Below are 23,285 nucleotides of genomic sequence, written 5' to 3' on the forward strand. Positions count from 1 at the left end.
AATGGAAGTTTCCACGCAACGCATGAATTGTCACGATCCTCAAGAGGAAGTGTCTTGTAATCATCAAATGGTAAGTAAATTACATTGTGAAAATTAAAGATTTCAAATAAACCTCTTTAAAGTGTATGCGCACATAACTAATAAAAAAAACAACGAATAAATATCTCTCGGTAATTTCCTGAAACATATTTTCGTTTTTACTTCTGGATAATGATGTTGAATGAAATAAGAATGAAGAAATATATGTCGTTTTTGTGACGACTGTCATCAAAAGTAAAAGTAATATATCTTAACGGAAAAGAAAAAGCTAATTTTTAATATATGTCGACATTTTCCCCGAATGTTATTTTAGGCGGTGTATTTTCGTGTATCATCGTGGCGCGATTTTTATAAATATATCTCGGCAATTTCCCATGTGTGCGTGAATGTTCTCAATTATTTCTGACACCGAGTCTAAAACCATCGATAAAAATTAAATCAGATGGTGAATTCGATAAAATCGTGAGGGAGACTCGATGAATGGGCTTTATGTTGCAGGCCTTTGAGAATTCATTTCGTTCTATAAACGGAAACTTTCATGGGATTCTCTTCCCGTTTTGTTTCAACAGAGTCTAACACTATGTTAGCGACTGTTAAAAATGAAATGATATATCGAATTAGAGTTGAAATAAACCTGTGTGAGAGAGAAAGACAGCACGGGCCTAACTAAACAGGCCTCAAAGCTATTCGAGTTAATAAAATGGTGGATATTTGTTTACATGAAGCCTCTCCAAGAATGGGTGGAGCTACTGTCTAAACGGAGTAAGCCACACCCCCGGACAGACAGACAGACAGAGAGACAGACAGAATCACCTTCGCCTATTTTATAATAAGATGTCAATATACCAAGATATCATTATGTGGGTGAGGAAGTATGGAGAGGATTAAGGTGTAGGGATGGAGAGTATTTGGTGGGAAATTTATTGGAAGATTGTCAGGATGATCCGCATCTTCACTAACATGTAAAAATTGGACTGCACTGGAACTCTCATTCGTCCCGGACTCTCTCTACACGGGGGGCACTGTATATCAAAGATACTAGAGCACGGCAAGATAAACCACTCGTCCGAAAACCCAAACAAAAGAGTGAAGTATGCACTGGAGTGGAACGTCCGCCATTTTAGTAAGCACTTCCCTGCGGCGCTCCATGGCCACTACATCGCTGACGGGGCATTGAATGGTGAAATCGAGGGTTTTCCTTTTGTTTGTTTTTTCAGTCAAAGGAGGGGAGGGAATATCGATTTAAAGGCAGTTTTTTTCTTGGTAGTTTCCATGTGTAAATGAGTGGGATTAATCACATTCTGAGTGAAATGTTTTACGTTGGCCACACGGTGGTAGAATCACCACTATTTTTGAAACACGAAAGGAATTAAAAAGAGGGAAAACAATTGGGTTTAAATTGCAATATGCAAATTCCTGGGAAAGTGTGGACTTGTCACCTTGGTGCTGTTTATTGTTTTTCTATTTAATTTCAAACAAAAATTCTAATTTTTTTGGAGAGGAAGGGATGGGTAGAATGTTCAAATATATGGCATCGGTCCATATTCCCCTTTCATTTGCATTAATATTCAGACTTGTGATGTTCATAGATCTCGACAGACACACACACACACACACACAAACACACACACACACACACACACACACACACACACACACACACACACACACACACACACACACACACACACACAGACACACACACACAGATACACACACAGACACAAACAGACAGACACACACACACATAGACAGACAGACACACACACACACAGAGACACACACACACACACACACACACACACACACACACACACACACACACACAAACACATATACAAACACACACACACACACACACACACACACACACACACAGACAGACACACACACACACACACACACACAGAGAGACACACACACACCAAGGAATGTACACAGTACCAGGAAAACTTTAAGTCTCAAAAGTTCATTCACATAATCAACATCACATCCACATCAATCTTCTCTCGTATTCCTTGGCAGGCTTTTCTCTCTTCAATCTAACATTTCCAAAACACCACTCACCATCCACATCACCACGTCACCACATCACCACGTCACCACATCACCACGTCACCACATCACCACATCACCACGTCACCACATCACCACGTCACCACGTCACCACATCACCACATCACCACATCACCACATCACCACATCACCACATCACCACCATTCGCTTTAAACTTTCACTCACAATATGTATTGTCATTTTAAAATACTATCATAACAGATAAGATACATGTTACTGTCCAACTGTTAAATCTCATTTATTGCCACCATGTCTCAAAGTAGCATTGACTTCTTTAACAAAACAAAGCTTAAAGTAAAGTGAGTATTTTTAAAATTTTAACTGAAAAAAGCATAAAATTACTAAATGTCAGAACAACAAGACACAGCATTGGTATGAATGAGGCAATAACATGAAAACCTGTGATGTGAAATTCAAAATTCAGTCGTTCGATTTGTGTAACGTGACATGAATTGTAATACAAACACATACGTAATAAATGTACAAAACGAAGAGTGCAGCCAAGTTCATTTGATCATTTGCATACAATAAGACAAAAAAACAGGTGTCAATCTCGAAATCGGCAAGTTGTATGCACAAATCGATGTTTATGTTTTATGCCCATGTCTGACGAACACGCACAGCCAGCTGGTGTTGGTTGCGCAAACCACGTACTAAATGGGGGTGGAGCACGCGGCCACGCCCCTTGGATACTTCCCATCCACACGTGAGTGGTTTATATTGCCCTGCTCTAGTATCCTTGCTGAATATACCCTCAGCACTGAATATACCCTCAGCACGGCCAGCACCGAATATACCCTCAGCACTGAATATACCCTCAGCACGGCCAGCACCGAATATACCCTCAGCACGGCCAGCACCGAATACACCCTCAGCACGGCCAGCACCGACTATACCCTCAGCACGGCCAGCACCGAATATACCCTCAGCACGGCCAGCACCGAATATACCCTCAGCACGGCCAGCACCGAATATACCCTCAGCACGGCCAGCACCGAATATACCCTCAGCACGGCCAGCACTGAATATACCCTCAGCACGGCCAGCACCGAATACACCCTCAGCACTGAATATACCCTCAGCACGGCCAGCACCGAATATACCCTCAGCACGGCCAGCACCGAATATACCCTCAGCACGGCCAGCACCGAATATACCCTCAGCACGGCCAGCACCGAATATACCCTCAGCACGGCCAGCACAGAATATACCCTCAGCACGGCCAGCACCGAATATACCCTCAGCACGGCCAGCACCGAATATACCCTCAGCACGGCCAGCACCGAATATACCCGCAGCACGGCCAGCACCGAATATGCCCTCAGCACGGCCAGCACCGAATATGCCCTCAGCACGGCCAGCACCGAATATGCCCTCAGCACGGCCAACCGAATATACCCTCAGCACGGCCAGCACCGAATATGCCCTCAGCACGGCCAGCACCGAATATACCCTCAGCACGGCCAGCACCGAATATGCCCTCAGCACGGCCAGCACCGAATATACCCGCAGCACGGCCAGCACCGAATATACCCGCAGCACGGCCAGCACCGAATATGCCCTCAGCACGGCCAGCACCGAATATACCCTCAGCACGGCCAGCACCGAATATGCCCTCAGCACGGCCAACCGAATATACCCTCAGCACTGAATATACCCTCAGCACCGAATATACCCTCAGCACGGCCAGCACCGAATATACCCTCAGCACGACCAGCACCGAATACACCCTCAGCACTGAATATACACTCAGCACGGCCAGCACCGAATATACCCTCAGCACGGCCAGCACCGAATACACCCTCAGCACGGCCAGCACCGAATATACCCTCAGCACGGCCAGCACCGAATATACCCTCAGCACGGCCAGCACCGAATACACCCTCAGCACTGAATATACCCTCAGCACTGAATATACCCTCAGCACGGCCAGCACCGAATATACCCTCAGCACGGCCAGCACCGAATACACCCTCAGCACTGAATATACCCTCAGCACGGCCAGCACCGAATATACCCTCAGCACGGCCAGCACCGAATACACCCTCAGCACTGAATATACCCTCAGCACTGAATATACCCTCAGCACGGCCAGCACCGAATATACCCTCAGCACGGCCAGCACCGAATATACCCTCAGCACGGCCAGCACCGAATATACCCGCAGCACGGCCAGCACCGAATATGCCCTCAGCACGGCCAGCACCGAATATGCCCTCAGCACGGCCAACCGAATATACCCTCAGCACGGCCAGCACCGAATATACCCTCAGCACGGCCAGCACCGAATATGCCCTCAGCACGGCCAGCACCGAATATACCCGCAGCACGGCCAGCACCGAATATGCCCTCAGCACGGCCAGCACCGAATATACCCTCAGCACGGCCAGCACCGAATATGCCCTCAGCACGGCCAACCGAATATACCCTCAGCACTGAATATACCCTCAGCACCGAATATACCCTCAGCACGGCCAGCACCGAATATACCCTCAGCACGGCCAGCACCGAATATACCCTCAGCACGGCCAGCACCGAATATACCCGCAGCACGGCCAGCACCGAATATGCCCTCAGCACGGCCAGCACCGAATATACCCTCAGCACGGCCAGCACCGAATATACCCTCAGCACGGCCAGCACCGAATATACCCTCAGCACGGCCAGCACCGAATATACCCGCAGCACGGCCAGCACCGAATATGCCCTCAGCACGGCCAGCACCGAATATACCCTCAGCACGGCCAGCACCGAATATGCCCTCTGCACGGCCAACCGAATATACCCTCAGCACGGCCAGCACCGAATATGCCCTCAGCACGGCCAGCACCGAATATACCCTCAGCACGGCCAGCACCGAATATGCCCTCAGCACGGCCAGCACCGAATATGCCCTCAGCACGGCCAGCACCGAATATACCCTCAGCACGGCCAGCACCGAATATGCCCTCAGCACGGCCAGCACCGAATATGCCCTCAGCACGGCCAGCACCGAATATACCCTCAGCACGGCCAGCACCGAATATGCCCTCAGCACGGCCAGCACCGAATATGCCCTCTGCACGGCCAACCGAATATACCCTCAACACGGCCAGCACCGAATATGCCCTCAGCACGGCCAGCACCGAATATGCCCTCAGCACGGCCAGCACCGAATATACCCTCAGCACGGCCAGCACCGAATATGCCCTCAGCACGGCCAGCACCGAATATGCCCTCAGCACGGCCAGCACCGAATATGCCCTCAGCACGGCCAGCACCGAATATGCCCTCAGCACGGCCAGCACCGAATATGCCCTCAGCACGGCCAGCACCGAATATACCGTCAGCACGGCCAGCACCGAATATACCCTCAGCACGGCCAGCACCGAATATGCCCTCAGCACGGTCAGCACCGAATATACCCTCAGCACGGCCAGCACCGAATATACCCTCAGCACGGCCAGCACCGAATATACCCTCAGCACGGTCAGCACCGAATATGCCCTCAGCACGGCCGGTTTGGTTTACAAAGTCGGCTGTGCAAGTAAACTGGATAAAGGAAAGGACACACCTGCAAGCTGACCCAAGTACAAGACAGTGGGCTGGAGGAAGGGCAAAGGTGCGTGCAGTCGATGCTCCTGTGGGGAATGATTGTCCAGCTGTAAAAAATAAAATGAAAGGAGGTTAAGGAGGCATTTATTTGAAAATTTTAATGTAGTAGACATTTCATTGGTGAATAAATTAATTAAAAAGCAGAAATTGTCGTGGATCAGGTTCAAAACAAGAAATCCTGAGCAGGTGGCAAGATATCATCTGTGTGAATGAGCAAGGCAAGCTGCAGCGTTCAGTACGAGTGAGTGTTTCGAATCAGTTGTCAATATGAGGATTATAAGGCTGTGTTCACGGATCACTATAATTTACATTTTTTCAAGGATGTGTAATTTCATTTTCAAGGATGATTAGAAAGGGAAACTAGAACGGCACTCTTCGACGTCACGACGTCGAGCGATATGCCTCCGCCCACATTATTACATCATTATACGTACTTGTACCATGTTTGGCTTGGATCCCTTTAGCCGTTCTTAAGTTACGAGCCTCGATTCAGTATACGAAAAAAAAGAAAGTATTGTGGTAACAAAATATTTCTCCTTAACATGACCTCTGACCTTTTATCTGTTGACCCCAAAATCTGATCAGTTCATCTTTGCATTATAATATACAATTTTACAAAGTGTGGTGAAAATCCCATCATTGGTTCACAAGTTACCTCGGTAACAGAATTTTTACTTAACAGTACCTTTGACCTCTTGACCTCAAAATCGAATCACTTCGTCTTTACATCATTCCACATATTTGTACCAAGTTTGACTTCGATCCCTTCGTTCGTTCTTAATTTATGGCGGGAATAAAAACCTATCACGGACGGACGGACAGCCTGACGGACAATCCGGAAATAATGTCTCCGTCGACTCTGTCGGCGGAGGCATAAAAACAACAACACAGGGTTATGAGCTCTCCCACTCTCTATCACTTGAAGAGGACAGGAAAAGTAGCACGAAGTGTTCATAGAACACCTTATCCCATGCAGCGCTCAAGTGAATAATTCAATTCAAATAAAATTACGATTTTAAAGGTCATATTTTAGGAGTTGCCGAAGGCGAGAAGAAGAGGCCATTTCGTTGGGTACAAAGCTTGTTTATTGTACAGAAATCTCCAGCAACTGCTCACGAACAGAAGTCGTAACGGCTTATATAAAACCAAAAACCCTCTTCGGAGGGCGTGGCTCCAACAGCCGCGCGTGCGTCACGACCACACAACCAAAAGTCCCACAGGGCCGTGCACGTGGATTATTACCAAATAAGGACATGCAAATAAGGTAAAGGTAACCGCCACATGCGAATAGGGTAACCGCTACATGCGCCCCCCCAGAATACACTCTCACGGGCTTGTACGTAATTCGCAGGGCGCGCTCGACGGTTGCCGAGAAGGCGCGAGCAGTGCTCGGCCTCGATACGCACGAAAAAACGCCGCCGTGGGGTTGAGTCGACCGAGGAGCTGGTCAAGGCCTCGGGGGAGGCTGCCGAGGTTCCTCGCGGGCCTCCCGAGGTTGCAGTTCACGGGTGCAGTGCCGAGAAGGCTCGAGCAGCGCTCGGCCTCGGTGCACGCGAAAAGCGGTTGAGCCAACCGAGGGGCTGGTCAAGGCCTCGGGGGAGGCTGCCGAGGTTCCTCGCGGGCCTCCCGAGGATGCAGGATGGTTCGTAGTTGTGCGAGTGGCGAGCAGCGGTAGCAGTTGTAGTTGCAGCAGTAGGAGTTGCGGGAGTGGCGAGCAGCGGTAGCAGTTGTACTTGCAGCAGTAGGAGTTGCGGGAGTGGCGAGCAGCGGTAGCAGTTGTAGTTGCAGCAGTAGGAGTTGCGGGAGTGGCGAGCAGCAGTGCGCGCGAAGGTAACGAGGCTCCAGCGCGCGTGAAGGTAACGAGGCTCCAGTGAGCGCGAAGGTAACGAGGCTCCAGTGTGCGCGAAGGTAACGAGGCTCCAGTGCGTGCTTAGGTGACGGAGTAGCCGTGCCGCCAACGTCAGTGCGCGTGCAAGAGATGAGCAGCAGTGCGCGCGAAGGCGACGAAGTAGCCGTGCCGCCAACGCCTCGTAACGGCGTTCCTTCGGAAGGTCCCAGAGCAAGCTCGCCCCTCTAGTCGTAGAGGAGGAACCGAGCGCGGTGCGCGAACCACATGGCCGCTCGTCGTTGCTAAAACTCCGGCAGTTCGAGTTTAGGTCTTGTGGAAGAAATTGCGGTCGAAATACTGCCATGTTCATTTGCAGCCCCTGAATACGTTCGGGGGCGGCCGAGGTCACCAGTTTAGGAGTTGCCGAAGGCGAGAAGAAGAGGCCATTTCGTTGGGTACAAAGCTTGTTTATTGTACAGAAATCTCCAGCAACTGCTCACGAACGGAAGTCGTAACGGCTTATATAAAACCAAAAACCCTCTTCGGAGGGCGTGGCTCCAACAGCCGCGCGTGCGTCACGACCACACAACCAAAAGTCCCACAGGGCCGTGCACGTGGATTATTACCAAATAAGGACATGCAAATAAGGTAAAGGTAACCGCCACATGCGCATAAGGTAACCGCTACAATATAATAAAAAATTCTGGAAGTTTACCACTGTAGCGTAGTGTCTATACACCCTTACATTTAACATTAAGGTGGAGAAGGTGATTGGTGTTCCATAGCGTTCAAGTATGTAATAAAATTGAAATAAAATAAACATGTAAAGGTTGTATAAAAATTAATTTGGGAAGTTTACCGCTGTTGATGCAGTAGCTATTACACCACATTATTAGCCCCCGTTGGACTTATTCCAAAATGGGGGCTTATGGATTGGGTCGCGTCTGTCCGTCCATAACCATATCTCGGAGATGTATGGACCAATTTTGTTCATGCATGTCACAAAGACAATACATGATGGCATACATATGCACATCGTTTTTTTTCGCGATGCGATCAAAGATGGCTGACTGGCGGCCATTTTAGTTGTAGAAAACTGAATATTGACCACATCCTCAACCATTTCTCGGACATGCATTTACCGATCTTGTTCAAACTTGGCACACACATAATAAATAACAGCTTACATATGCTCTTCATTTTTTTCGAGATCAGATCCAAAATGGCCGACTGGCGGCCATTTTGTTACTTAAACGTGCCCCCAACTATTTCTTGAACATGCACGGTCCGATTTTGTTCAAACTTGGCACAAGTACAGCGCATGACGGCATATACCTGCACCTCACTTTATTTTGCGATCTGATCAAAGATGGCCTACTGGTAGACTGGCGGCCATTTTAGTTGTAAAAAACTCGATATTGACCACGTCCTCGACCATTTCTCGGACATGCATTTACCGATCTTGCTCAACCTTGGCACACAGAAAAATAATGATGGGTTACATATACACGTCATTCTTTTCTGAGATCAGATCCAAGATGGCTGACTGGCGGCCATTTTGTTACTTAAACATGTCCCCAACCATTTCTGTCGAGAATGCTTGGACCGATTTTGCTTGAACTTGCCACAAAGACAATACATGAGGGTATACATATGCAGAGGATTTAGTTTTGTAATCCAACTACAGATGGCTGACCGAAGGGCTTTAACTCCATACAGCAAAATTACTAAAACAACGGGGGCTATGACATTTTATATCTTTTTCTTCTTGTTTAACCTGTTACATTAGTTATTCATGCCTGTTGTTTGTGGGTTTTTTTAGACATCCTTTTCCTGTTTGAAATTATTTTCCTGTAAGTTTCCTGTTTGAAATGATTTTCAATCTTGTTTGATTGCGAAGCAGGCAGAGTAGAAAAAAAATCACTCCTCTCTGCGCTTGTGCGGTCGGGACGAATTCAGAGCCAGAGCAGTGTTACACGCCACCAGACCACTGGTCTACACTACTGGTACTACACTACACTACTGTTACTAGAGTACTGATACACCACAGATTTGTTTTCCAATTCATGTTCAAAATATAACATTCAACTGAAATGAAGTTGCTCTTCGATCATAAACCGACGTTTTAGATTGTGTGAGCGGGGAAATGACAGAAGAGTAAGACTGATGAGGAAGAACAAGGAGTAATGGGAAAAAAAAAAAAAAGAGCAAAGAATGATGACACCGATCACTAAGTTGGCCGCACTGCACAAGCACTAATGATTGCAGGTACAGGTGAGGAAAGGTGGTGGAGTGGGAGCGCAAGGTTATGGTTAAACTGCCAAAATCAAGACTCTCTGCTCACCTTCACTCCTTCATTCCTCTTTTCTCCCGCCTCTGGAACAAACTCCCTCACTCTCTTCAATCCCACTCCACCCTCCAGGTCTTTAAAACAGCTGTTCACCACCATCTCTTATCTTCCCCCATCCATAACCTTGATCTTTTCTACCCCCGCTAATTTCACCCCAATTCCACTTTTTTGAAATACCAACTTCTGTCCAGGAAGTTCTTGGTGTCCTTGTGTTTTATACTTCTCCCTCCCCCCCACCCCCCTTCCCACGCCTCCTCCCCCCGGGCCCTCTCCCTTCCACACATCTTCCTGCTCTTGGATGTTGTGTTTGTGTGCTTCCCCTTCTCTCCCCATCTTGTCTTCCGCTCCCTCTTTTTGGGTATTTTGTTTGTCTGGTTGATTTGTTTGTGAAGTAAATGTTAGCTCTTTCACGAGCCTCGATTCAGTATACAAAAAAAGAAAAAGTAAAAAAAAAGACAAACAATTAATGGCTGATATAAACAACCACAGAGATATATGTATATATATATATATATATATATATATATAAATATTAGTGATAGATTGACAATGCATTGTTTCTATGTCCAACCATTCTTGTTCATATCCAGTAACAGCACCAGGCCTATGGTGCTGTTGCTGACCATACTGGCCAACGCCGCACCGTACCGACAGGCGACATTCCTCAATGATATCTAAACAGCCTTTTCAGCCTCTATAGGGATTTTGAACTTTGTTGGGATTTCTGCAGGTTGTCTTCCCTTCTCATGAGATTTTGCAATTGTTCAAACCGAGGACATTATCTTCAGCATTGCAGGTGTAAAAAGTGGAATCCCAGCATTCAGTAGGAACATTGATCGCTTGCTGCTGAGCACATGTGGCCTTGTGAAGAAGGGCTTGCTTTAATGAACTGATTGATTTCTGTCGTGCTTTATGGCAAGTCCACAGCAGCCCACACCTCACAAGCAGTCACCTGGTTCCAGGTTTCCAGGCAACATGTCATATTAAATAAATAAAAAAGGAAACGTGCAAAGGAAACCAAAAAGCAGGAGATACTTTAAAGGGAATGTTTCCAATCTACAATGGAGAAGAGACCTTCGTTTTGTTTGTAACCCTCTTTGTCTCACTCAAATTGAAGCAAAAGCTCCGTTTAACGTGCTCAGTTCTTGAGGAAATTGTCCATAAAAGATGAAAACTTGCTCGTCTCCAACGCTCTTCCATTCCTTCATGGACACAAAGTATATGTCTGCAGACAAATGCTTTATTCAAGTTCACCGAGCAATTCTGGCCAATACAGAAGTCACGAAGGTCATCCATCTATCCAATCCATCTCCTCCTCCTCCTCTTTATCACCATTTCCTTCAGGTAATTGAAATCAAACTTGCTCTTCATTAATGATGGAGATCAGGAGGAAAAGGCTACTGGTGTGGGCACATGGTTCTTGATGGGGACGTGTCGTGTTATTGAGTATTCGAGGAGGTACCGGCCACGAACATGAACCATTGCAATGTCAAGAGTGGTCGAACACTGGAACTCAAGAGATTTAGAACTCCGAGGGTTGTGCATGACGCAATAATTAGTGCAAACATTTTACCAATCAGGAAACAAACATCACTGATGTAATAGAATCGGTGGAGTGGGAATGGAGCGGGTGAGTAAAGAGCTAAGGAAGGGAAATGAAGTGGAGAAGATAGGCTGGGAAAAGGATGAACAAATGAAGTATTAACATTCCAGGTGATAAAATCTATGGTTAACATGAAGAGTGATCGTATTATCGGTGATATAATCTATGGTTAACATGAAGAGTGATAGTATTATCGGTGATATTATCTATGGTTAACATGAAGAGTGATCGTATTATGGGTGATATAATCTATGGTTAACATGAAGAGTGATAGTATTATGGGTGATATAATCTATGGTTAACATGAAGAGTGATCGTATTATGGGTGATATAATCTATGGTTAACATGAAGAGTGATAGTATTATCGGTGATATAATCTATGGTTAACATGAAGAGTGATCGTATTATCGGTGATAAAATCTATGGTTAACATGAAGAGTGATAGTATTATCGGTGATATAATCTATGGTTAACATGAAGAGTGATAATATTATCGGTGATAAAATCTATGGTTAACATGAAGAGTGATCGTATTATCGGTGATAAAATCTATGGTTAACATGAAGAGTGATCGTATTATCGGTGATAAAATCTATGGTTAACATGAAGAGTGATCGTATTATCGGTGATATAATCTATGGTTAACATGAAGAGTGATCGTATTATCGGTGATAAAATCTATGGTTAACATGAAGAGTGATAGTATTATCGGTGATATAATCTATGGTTAACATGAAGAGTGATAGTATTATCGGTGATATAATCTATGGTTAACATGAAGAGTGATAGTATTATCGGTGATAAAATCTATGGTTAACATGAAGAGTGATAGTATTATAGGTGATAAAATCTATGGTTAACATGAAGAGTGATAGTATTATCGGTGATATAATCTATGGTTAACATGAAGAGTGATAGTATTATCGGTGATATTATCTATGGTTAACATGAAGAGTGATCGTATTATCGGTGATATAATCTATGGTTAACATGAAGAGTGATAGTATTATCGGTGATATAATCTATGGTTAACATGAAGTGTGATCGTATTATCGGTGATATAATCTATGGTTAACATGAAGAGTGATCGTATTATCGGTGATATAATCTATGGTTAACATGAAGAGTGATAGTATTATCGGTGATATTATCTATGGTTAACATGAAGAGTGATCGTATTATCGGTGATATAATCTATGGTTAACATGAAGAGTGATCGTATTATCGGTGATATAATCTATGGTTAACATGAAGAGTGATAGTATTATCGGTGATATAATCTATGGTTAACATGAAGAGTGATCGTATTATCGGTGATATAATCTATGGTTAACATGAAGAGTGATAGTATTATCGGTGATATAATCTATGGTTAACATGAAGAGTGATAGTATCATCGGTGATATTATCTATGGTTAACATGAAGAGTGATAGTATTATCGGTGATATAATCTATGGTTAACATGAAGAGTGATAGTATTATCGGTGATATTATCTATGGTTAACATGAAGAGTGATCGTATTATCGGTGATATAATCTATGGTTAACATGAAGAGTGATAGTATTATCGGTGATATAATCTATGGTTAACATGAAGAGTGATAGTATTATCGGTGATATAATCTATGGTTAACATGAAGAGTGATAGTATTATCGGTGATATAATCTATGGTTAACATGAAGAGTGATAGTATTATCGGTGATAAAATCTATGGTTAACATGAAGAGTGATAGTATTATAGGTGATAAAATCTATGGTTAACATGAAGAGTGATAGTATTATCGGTGATATAATCTATGGTTAACATGAAGAGTGATCGTATTATCGGTGATATAATCTATGGTTAACATGAAGAGTGATAGTATTATCGGTGATATAATCTATGGTTAACATGAAGAGTGATAGTATTATCGGTGATATAATCTATGGTTAACATGAAGTGTGATCGTATTATCGGTGATATAATCTATGGTTAACATGAAGAGTGATCGTATTATCGGTGATATAATCTATGGTTAACATGAAGAGTGATAGTATTATCGGTGATATTATCTATGGTTAACATGAAGAGTGATCGTATTATCGGTGATATAATCTATGGTTAACATGAAGAGTGATAGTATTATCGGTGATATAATCTATGGTTAACATGAAGAGTGATAGTATTATCGGTGATATAATCTATGGTTAACATGAAGAGTGATAGTATTATCGGTGATAAAATCTATGGTTAACATGAAGAGTGATAGTATTATAGGTGATAAAATCTATGGTTAACATGAAGAGTGATAGTATTATCGGTGATATAATCTATGGTTAACATGAAGAGTGATAGTATTATCGGTGATATAATCTATGGTTAACATGAAGAGTGATAGTATTATCGGTGATATAATCTATGGTTAACATGAAGAGTGATCGTATTATGGGTGATATAATCTATGGTTAACATGAAGAGTGATCGTATTATCGGTGATATAATCTATGGTTAACATGAAGAGTGATCGTATTATGGGTGATATAATCTATGGTTAACATGAAGAGTGATAGTATTATCGGTGATATAATCTATGGTTAACATGAAGAGTGATCGTATTATCGGTGATATAATCTATGGTTAACATGAAGAGTGATCGTATTATGGGTGATATAATCTATGGTTAACATGAAGAGTGATCGTATTATCGGTGATATAATCTATGGTTAACATGAAGAGTGATAGTATTATCGGTGATATAATCTATGGTTAACATGAAGAGTGATAGTATTATCGGTGATATAATCTATGGTTAACATGAAGAGTGATAGTATTATCGGTGATATTATCTATGGTTAACATGAAGAGTGATCGTATTATCGGTGATATAATCTATGGTTAACATGAAGAGTGATAGTATTATCGGTGATATAATCTATGGTTAACATGAAGAGTGATAGTATTATCGGTGATATAATCTATGGTTAACATGAAGTGATAGTATTATCGGTGATATTATCTATGGTTAACATGAAGAGTGATCGTATTATCGGTGATATAATCTATGGTTAACATGAAGAGTGATAGTATTATCGGTGATATAATCTATGGTTAACATGAAGTGTGATCGTATTATCGGTGATATAATCTATGGTTAACATGAAGAGTGATAGTATCATCGGTGATATTATCTATGGTTAACATGAAGAGTGATAGTATTATCGGTGATATAATCTATGGTTAACATGAAGAGTGATCGTATTATCGGTGATATAATCTATGGTTAACATGAAGAGTGATAGTATTATCGGTGATATTATCTATGGTTAACATGAAGTGTGATCGTATTATCGGTGATATAATCTATGGTTAACATGAAGAGTGATAGTATCATCGGTGATATTATCTATGGTTAACATGAAGAGTGATAGTATTATCGGTGATATAATCTATGGTTAACATGAAGAGTGATCGTATTATCGGTGATATAATCTATGGTTAACATGAAGAGTGATAGTATTATCGGTGATATTATCTATGGTTAACATGAAGAGTGATCGTATTATCGGTGATATAATCTATGGTTAACATGAAGAGTGATAGTATTATCGGTGATATAATCTATGGTTAACATGAAGAGTGATCGTATTATCGGTGATATAATCTATGGTTAACATGAAGAGTGATAGTATTATCGGTGATATAATCTATGGTTAACATGAAGAGTGATCGTATTATCGGTGATATAATCTATGGTTAACATGGAGTGATCGTATTATCGGTGATATAATCTATGGTTAACATGAAGAGTGATCGTATTATCGGTGATATAATCTATGGTTAACATGAAGAGTGATCGTATTATCGGTGATATAATCTATGGTTAACATGAAGAGTGATCGTATTATCGGTGATATAATCTATGGTTAACATGAAGAGTGATAGTATTATCGGTGATATTATCTATGGTTAACATGAAGAGTGATCGTATTATCGGTGATATAATCTATGGTTAACATGAAGAGTGATAGTATTATCGGTGATATAATCTATGGTTAACATGAAGAGTGATCGTATTATCGGTGATATAATCTATGGTTAACATGAAGAGTGATAGTATTATCGGTGATATAATCTATGGTTAACATGAAGAGTGATCGTATTATCGGTGATATAATCTATGGTTAACATGGAGTGATCGTATTATCGGTGATATAATCTATGGTTAACATGAAGAGTGATCGTATTATCGGTGATATAATCTATGGTTAACATGAAGAGTGATCGTATTATCGGTGATATAATCTATGGTTAACATGAAGAGTGATCGTATTATCGGTGATATAATCTATGGTTAACATGAAGAGTGATAGTATTATCGGTGATATAATCTATGGTTAACATGAAGAGTGATCGTATTATCGGTGATATAATCTATGGTTAACATGAAGAGTGATCGTATTATCGGTGATATAATCTATGGTTAACATGAAGAGTGATCGTATTATCGGTGATATAATCTATGGTTAACATGAAGAGTGATAGTATTATCGGTGATATAATCTATGGTTAACATGAAGAGTGATAGTATTATCGGTGATATAATCTATGGTTAACATGAAGACTGATAGTATTTTCGGTGATATAATCTATGGTTAACATAAGGTGTGATAGTATTATCGGTGATATAATCTATGGTTAACATGAAGAGTTATAGTTTTATCGGTGATATAATCTATGGTTAACATTGTTACGGATTCGTCACTTCCGTTGTGGTGGTTTTCATCCACTGTAAACATTTCTGATTCCATGTATTATTATTGTTGTCATGTAAAGGAAATAGATATTTCTGTTTTCAAAAGGTGAAAAAGTTAGTGTTAAAAAGAAACAGGAAACCGGATCGGGAACCAGACGACGAAGAGGAAGAAGAAAAAAAGAAGGCGGAGCAAGTGGAGTCGGACAAGAAGCATAGCTGCTTCTTGGTCTGGAGCGAACGTTGGCAAGCAAGAGTCACAAGTGAACTTTGGGTTTCCCAGGAAAGGGATTCCTGCGACAGAGTGGTTATCGCTGTGACAGATTAACCTGCATGTCAGGTTTTGCGAATCGATTCCGGAAGAGAATCGTTGGACTGCCGTTACGTCTCGAGTATGGCCGTCGGCCATTTTGACTCGCGCGCTTCGCGCGTCGAGCAAAGTTTCTTTGCTTCGTCAGCAGTTTTCACTGCTTTCAGACGTATCTGGTGTGTGTGTGTGCACCGTGGCTTTTGAAGATTAATTTGCTGTTCGCCGACTGTGAGCCGTGAAAGTCCATACCCGAGGGTGCGATTTCCCAGTCGCCTTGAGGGCGCCTTTGTGCAGCTTTGGGGTTGTGTGACTGTACTTGCCATCCGCACGGGATTCTGGCCTCGATTGGACATCGTTCTGGCGATCGCTGGAGCGAATCGACTCCGGCTTGAAACCGGAATCAACTTGGGTTTGAAGCCGGGAAAGAGACATTGGGAATGTTCTGGTTTCACTCACTTGGAGCACAGTGAGTTATATATTACGAAACTGATGGTACCATCATAGGATATATCGATTGTACTTTTGATTACTATTATTGTTGTACTGTTATTCTTGTGTGATCTTAATACAATATTTGTTTGTGAGTAACAATTGGTGTGGCTTCACCATTGATCTTTGACATACAGAACAACACGTTTTTCTGCCTTGACTCCTCTCGGGGCTTAGAGGTACACCGTGACCATGGGGTCGGGGAGGAGCACGTAACAACATGAAGAGTGATGGTATTTTCGGTGATATAATCTATGGTTAACATGAAGTGACAGTATTGTCGGTGATACAATCTATGGTTAACCTTTAGGGTGATTGTATTGAAGGTGATATCATTGGTGGTTAAAAATAAAGTGATAGCTCGACCGGAAGAGAGGTGGTTAAAAGCTTAGGCCACCAACCTGTCTACGATTTGAGAACAACAGGACTTGTGCTTTGGCATGATCATTAGGAGATGCAAATGATGTGGAAAGCTTTCGATTCCACAGCATTCAAGAGGTAGATGTGCTCTCTGTACCCACCTTACCCAGCCGAACTCAGACTAGTGATGTGGAGCAGAGTCACCAGACTATTGGGGAGAGTTATACAATTTAAATGACGATATTTGTGATTTTATTTTGAACGTATCAAACTATTTGCTCCCACATTGCCACAAAATCATTAAAATAATGAGGCATGGCATTTAATCCAGCTTTCAATATTTATTTATTCTAAACCAGTAAGAAAATTATTTGAGGTCACATTGACTCCTACAATGTGTCTGTTTAAATCCATGCAACTGTCGCAAGATAAAAAACATGGGGGCAATACCCCTGGTAGACGAGACGGATTTCTGAGAAATGTGAATGTTAGGTGCATTTTTGGGTAAAAGTTGGGAACCTCACTTTTTAACATAATTGGGGTATGCTGAATTCGATTGACCCGGTGCCCAAGCCGAATTTTGAGTTTCTGACCTTCTAATTGGCATAAACAAAATGGCCGCGAAATTGCCATTTTTGGACAATTTCTTTGAAAAAGCATTTATACATCATGTATATACATGCAGCTCTTTTACTTTAACTTTACAACTTCTACCCCAAAATGCACCTGGAAGCTTATACATGGCCTTTTTTCATGAATCAGTCTAGTCTATATTATGGTTGGCGACATATTGAAAGAGACATTCAAACTGATATTGAAATTGGACACTATAAAATGGGAAATGGTTTTAATAAGACAATATTTTATACAAACGTTCATTCTAAAATTAAGTATACATGGCCATGAAGCACAAACATTCAGGAATGTCACACATGTTGTTTTGCCAAACTACATCAAATTCATACAAGGGGTCTGATCATCACTCTGTTGCTGACAGGAATTGTGAGGAACACTCCCTTCCCGAACCCCCCGTGTGTGTGAGACCCAAATTGCCCCCCCCCCCCCGTGTGTGTGACCCACTCCCCCGTCTGTGTCTGTGACCCCTCCCGTGTGTGTGTGTGACCCACTCCCCCCCCCCCCATGTGTGTTTGACCCATTCCCCCCCCCCCCATGTGTGTGTGACCCACTCCCCCCCATGTGTGTGTGACCCACTCCCCTGTGTGTGTGTGTGTGTGTGTGTGTGTGTGTGTGTGTGTGTGTGTGTGTGACTAATAGAGACACAGATTTGTGAGGAACAGAAATGAAAAAACGAGATGTGTGTGATCCACTCGTGTGTGTGTGTGTGTGTGTGTGTGTGTGTGTGTGTGTGTGTGTGTGTGTGTGTGTGTGTGTATCAAGGCATATATATATTTGCATGTGTGTGTATGTGTCTGTGTGACTAAGAGAGAGACAGAATTGTGAGGAACAGAAATGAAAAAACGAGATGTGTGTGACCCACTCCCGGGTGTGTGTGTGTGTGTGTGTGTGTGTGTGTATAAAGGTGTATATATTTGCATATGTGTGTGTATGTGTGTGTGTGTGTGTGTGTGTGTGTGTGTGTGTGTGTATAAAGGTGTATATATTTGCATATGTGTGTATGTGTGTATGTATAAAGGTGTATATATTTGCATATGTGTGTGTGTGTATAAAGGTGTATATATTTGCATATGTGTGTATGTGTGTGTGTGTGTGTGTGTGTGTGTGTGTATAAAGGTGTATATATTTGCATATGTGTGTATGTGTGTGTGTATGTGTGTGTGTGTGTATAAAGGTGTATATATTTGCATATGTGTGTGTGTGTGTGTATAAAGGTGTATATATTTGCATATGTGTGTGTATGTGTCTGCGTCTGTGGGACTAAGAGAGACACAGAATTGTGAGGAACAGAAATGAAAAAACGAGATGTGTGTGACCCACTCCCGGGTGTGTGTGTGTGTGTGTGTGTGTGTGTGTGTGTGTGTGTGTGTGTGTGTGTGTGTGCGTGACCCACTCCCCCATTTTTGTGTGTGACCCACTCCCCCATTTTTGTGTGACCCACTCCCCCATGTGTGTGTGTGACCCACTCCCCCGTGTGTGTGTGACCCACTCCACCCCCCATGTCTGTGACACACTCCCCCCCATCTGTATCTGTGACCCACTCCCCCGTGTGTGCCTGTGACCCACTCCGCCGTGTGTGTCTGTGACCCACTCCCCCGTGTGTGTGTGTGACCCACTCCCCCATGTGTGTGTGTGACCCACTCCCTGGTGCAGTGTGCGTGATGTGGGAGGGATGGGGCGGGAGGGAGAGGATTTGAGCTCTTGAAGTCACATTTTACATGAGATGTAATGACACATTTCAAACTGTATTTCCCATGTGCACGCTCATGCATTCACATGTTATCAGAAGTAAATACATTGTGTAGATAACACCATTTGTGGATCTAATAAATTTCCAGTAACCAGTTTGTAAAACGGAATGTGCAACATCGAAATGAAGATGTCCATGCCCGTGGGATTCCCACGGGTGACCCCACTTGTTATATTATATTAAAGATATCCAACATTATGATAACCTCTGAAACCTGTTCAAGGTGGTCACTGCTGAAAAGCCGTTCATTATTTCCTCAAATAACTTGGTTATGCCAGATGAAAGCGATCCATCCATCGAGAGTCGATGCAAAACCCAAACACCACAATCATTGGCAGCAGAGAGTTGCTTTGTGGCACCACTGCGGTCAACCAAATCCAGCAAATCCATCATCTCAGCAGGTGCAGCTCCAAGCTAGTAGTCTATTTTAAAATTGCTTTTGTGCAGCATGAATTCTGTTTTGGGTCGAGAGGAGAACTTTATGTAGTGGATGGCTTACGGCAATGTGAATAAAGGTCATTCAAATTTTATTTTGGAAAATCCACTGCCTTGTCCAAAAATAGTGTGAATTGCAGAATCCAAGTCGTTATCTCAATATGAGATATGTATACATGGTGCATATGATTGCACATGAAAGCCACAAAATTGCATGAGAGCAATATATATTTATATATACTTCAGGGGCGGATCCAGAATTTTTTTGGGGGGGGTTCACTTGAGGTTAAAATATTAACAGATCACAAAATCTACCACCAAGCCTTATTCAAGTCAATGTATTCGTCTTCTAGTTTTTTTTCACTTGACAATAATTTGGCTAAAATATAGATATTGTCCTCAATAGTGATGAATGCAAGCTTGGGCCAGCCGGCCTATTGAGTGAAGTGACCGTTTACTATTTGTACATCGTTAGCTCTTGTAGTCCACTAGCTCTGTTAAAGGATATCCGGAAGCTCCATTCTCCATGGATTTCGTCTTGCAAAGTCACATCAATGATGACATTTCTTTGAAAATTCACGCCATAGTGAATGTGTGTTGGTAGCAGTCCATTCATCTGATCTTCACACATTGTTGTCTGCAGACGTCTTCAGTCCGCTAATGGACCGCTCACACTCGCATGATGTTACGGGCATCGTGTAGAAGAGACGTATCAGGCAGTGGATGTCGGGGAAGAATGATCTGTCTGTGTTTGAGGGTTTTTGCTGCTGTGTTTTGGACATCTGATATCGACTTACCTTTCCACTCTAACTGACAACTGTGCACTTCTGTATCAACCAATATTGGCAATGGCAGGTCATCTCTGTAGAAGTCCACCAGTTCACGGATGACTTCTGTGTGTGCTGTCCCAAACAAACAGATCACATATGGGGTGAGGTGCAGCGCACCTGCGTGACCCGTCTCGTGTGCTCAGTGAAGCGGGTCTGTAGTTCAATGAGCAGGTCCGAAGTCATTGGCCGGAGCCAGCAGCGGCAGAAGTATCATTGGAGGAGAGGCACCAGATGTGGAGATGACCGATGATCCTGGGGGCGACTCAGTTTCCAGGGCCAGAAAATATGATACCTGGGACTCTGAAGGTTGCGAACAACTTGAATCTGTAACAAGTGGTTCGTTTGCTTTCTTGTTGGCCTATTTGTCCAAAGTGGTAGCTCATGGCCTGTAATATGTAGAAATCAATGCACGTCTTACTTTGAGAAAGCAACTTTTGTTTGTAGTTAAGATACACGATTCAACACACCAAGTGGAAACTCTGGTTGTGTTCATTACAGACGATTTTTTTTTTTTTTTTTGTATACTGAATCGAGGCTCGTGAAAGAGCTAACATTTACTTCACAAACAAATCAACCAGACAAACAAGATACCCAAAAAGAGGGAGCGGAAGACAAGATGGGGAGAGAAGGGGAAGCACACAAACACAACATCCGAGAGCAGGGAGATGTGTGGAAGGGAGAGGGCCCGGGGGGAGGAGGCATGGGAAGGGGAGGGGGGGTTAAGGGGGGGGGAGGGAGAAGTATAAAACACAAGGACACCAAGGACTTCCTGGACAGAAGTTGGTATTTCAAAAAAGTGGAATTGGGGTGAAATTAGCAGGGGTAGAAAAGCTCAAGGTTTTGGATGGGGGAAGATAAGAGATGGTGGTGAACAGCTGTTTTAAAGACTTGGAGGGTGGAGTGGGATTGAAAAGAGTGAGGGAGTTTGTTCCAGAGGCGGGAGAAAAGAGGAATGAAGGAGTGAAGGTGAGTAGAGAGTCTTGATTTTGGCAGTTTAACCATAAGAGGGTTGCAGGCAGATCTTGTGCGACCTGCAGGAATATTTGCGGGACAGAGCCCAGAGAGAGCTGGGGGGGGGGGGGGGGGGGGTTGGGGAAGGCCAGAGAGGAGTCGGTAGAAGACGGAAAGACCACCAACCTGCCTGCGGTGAGTGAGTGAGAGGCCCTTGCAGTTAGCTTCATCACGGGAGATTCCAATGATTCTGAATGCTTTGGTTTCAACAGCGTGAAGGCGAGCTAGGTGTGAGGCAGGAGCACCAGCCCAGAGGGGAGAGCAGTATTCCATTGAGCTGCGGATGAAAGCCTTGTATGTGGTGAGGAGCTCAGGTGTGCCAAGGAAGGACTTCGCACGACGGAGGATGCCCAGTCAGCGACTGGCTTTGGAGGCCAGATTTGAAATGTGGTTTTCCCAGGAAAGATCATGGCAGATAGTGAGACCCAAAAGCTTGAGTGACAGAACTTCTTGGAGAGGATTATTCAGAAAGAGGATGGAAGGGTTGTCCAGTCGGTCTTTTCAGAGAGACATCGTAAGAGTGTGAGATTTGTCAGGATTGAAAGACATGTTCCACTTGTTTGCCCAGTCTGTGATTTTGTCAAGGTCTGCAGAGAGTGAGGAGGCTGCAGACTGCCGATCTGAGGGATGAAGAATGGAGCAACAGAGAGTAGAGTCATCAGCAAAGAGATAGAGAGGATTTTCAAGAGAGTCAGAGAGATCATTGATGAAGACCAGAAAAAGCACAGGGCCCAGAACACTGCCTTGGGGAACTCCAGCCTGAACAGGAAGAGGAGATGAGAGAAACCCATTCAGGGCCACACGTTGACTACGACTAGAGAGGAAGTCTGCCAGCCATGCGTGGAGATTTCCATGGATACCAAAAGAGGAGAGTTTGGTGAGCAGAGCGGGGCGCCAGACCGTATCGAAGGCACGTGATATGTCAAGGGAGACGGCTCTAATTTCCTGTTTGGCATTGAGGACCTCCATCCATTGTTGAGAAAGCAGAAGCAGCATGTCCAGAGTGGAGTGTCCAGGTCTGAAACCAAATTGATGATCAGAGATCAAGCCATTGGAGAAGAGGAAAGATTTCACATCTGAAGCAATGATGGATTCCATCTGTTTTTGCACCTTTTTTGTGCAAAGCAGTGATGTTGGCAGATTTCCAAGCAGATGGAAGATGACCTTGAGCAAAAGAGAGGGGGAAGAGAACAGAGAGAGGGAGTGAAAGAGCGGAAGAACAAGATTTTAGGACCCGTGG

General features: G+C 43.5%; 1 protein-coding gene across 1 annotated transcript in view; it reads right to left on the bottom strand.

Annotated features, from left to right (window-relative positions):
- Window positions 1–23,285, bottom strand: part of LOC137433375 (contactin-associated protein-like 5) — a 229,552-nt gene that overhangs the window by 19,192 nt on the left and 187,075 nt on the right. Inside the window, exon 8 of the mRNA XM_078785231.1 lies at window positions 5,670–5,757. Within this exon, the coding sequence (XP_078641357.1) occupies window positions 5,670–5,757 (88 nt within the window). The remainder of the gene's footprint in view (window positions 1–5,669; window positions 5,758–23,285) is intronic.

This window comes from Myxine glutinosa, chromosome 10 (genome assembly GCF_964187855.1).
Source record: "Myxine glutinosa chromosome 10, kmMyxGlut1.1, whole genome shotgun sequence".
Lineage (NCBI taxonomy): Eukaryota > Metazoa > Chordata > Myxini > Myxiniformes > Myxinidae > Myxine > Myxine glutinosa.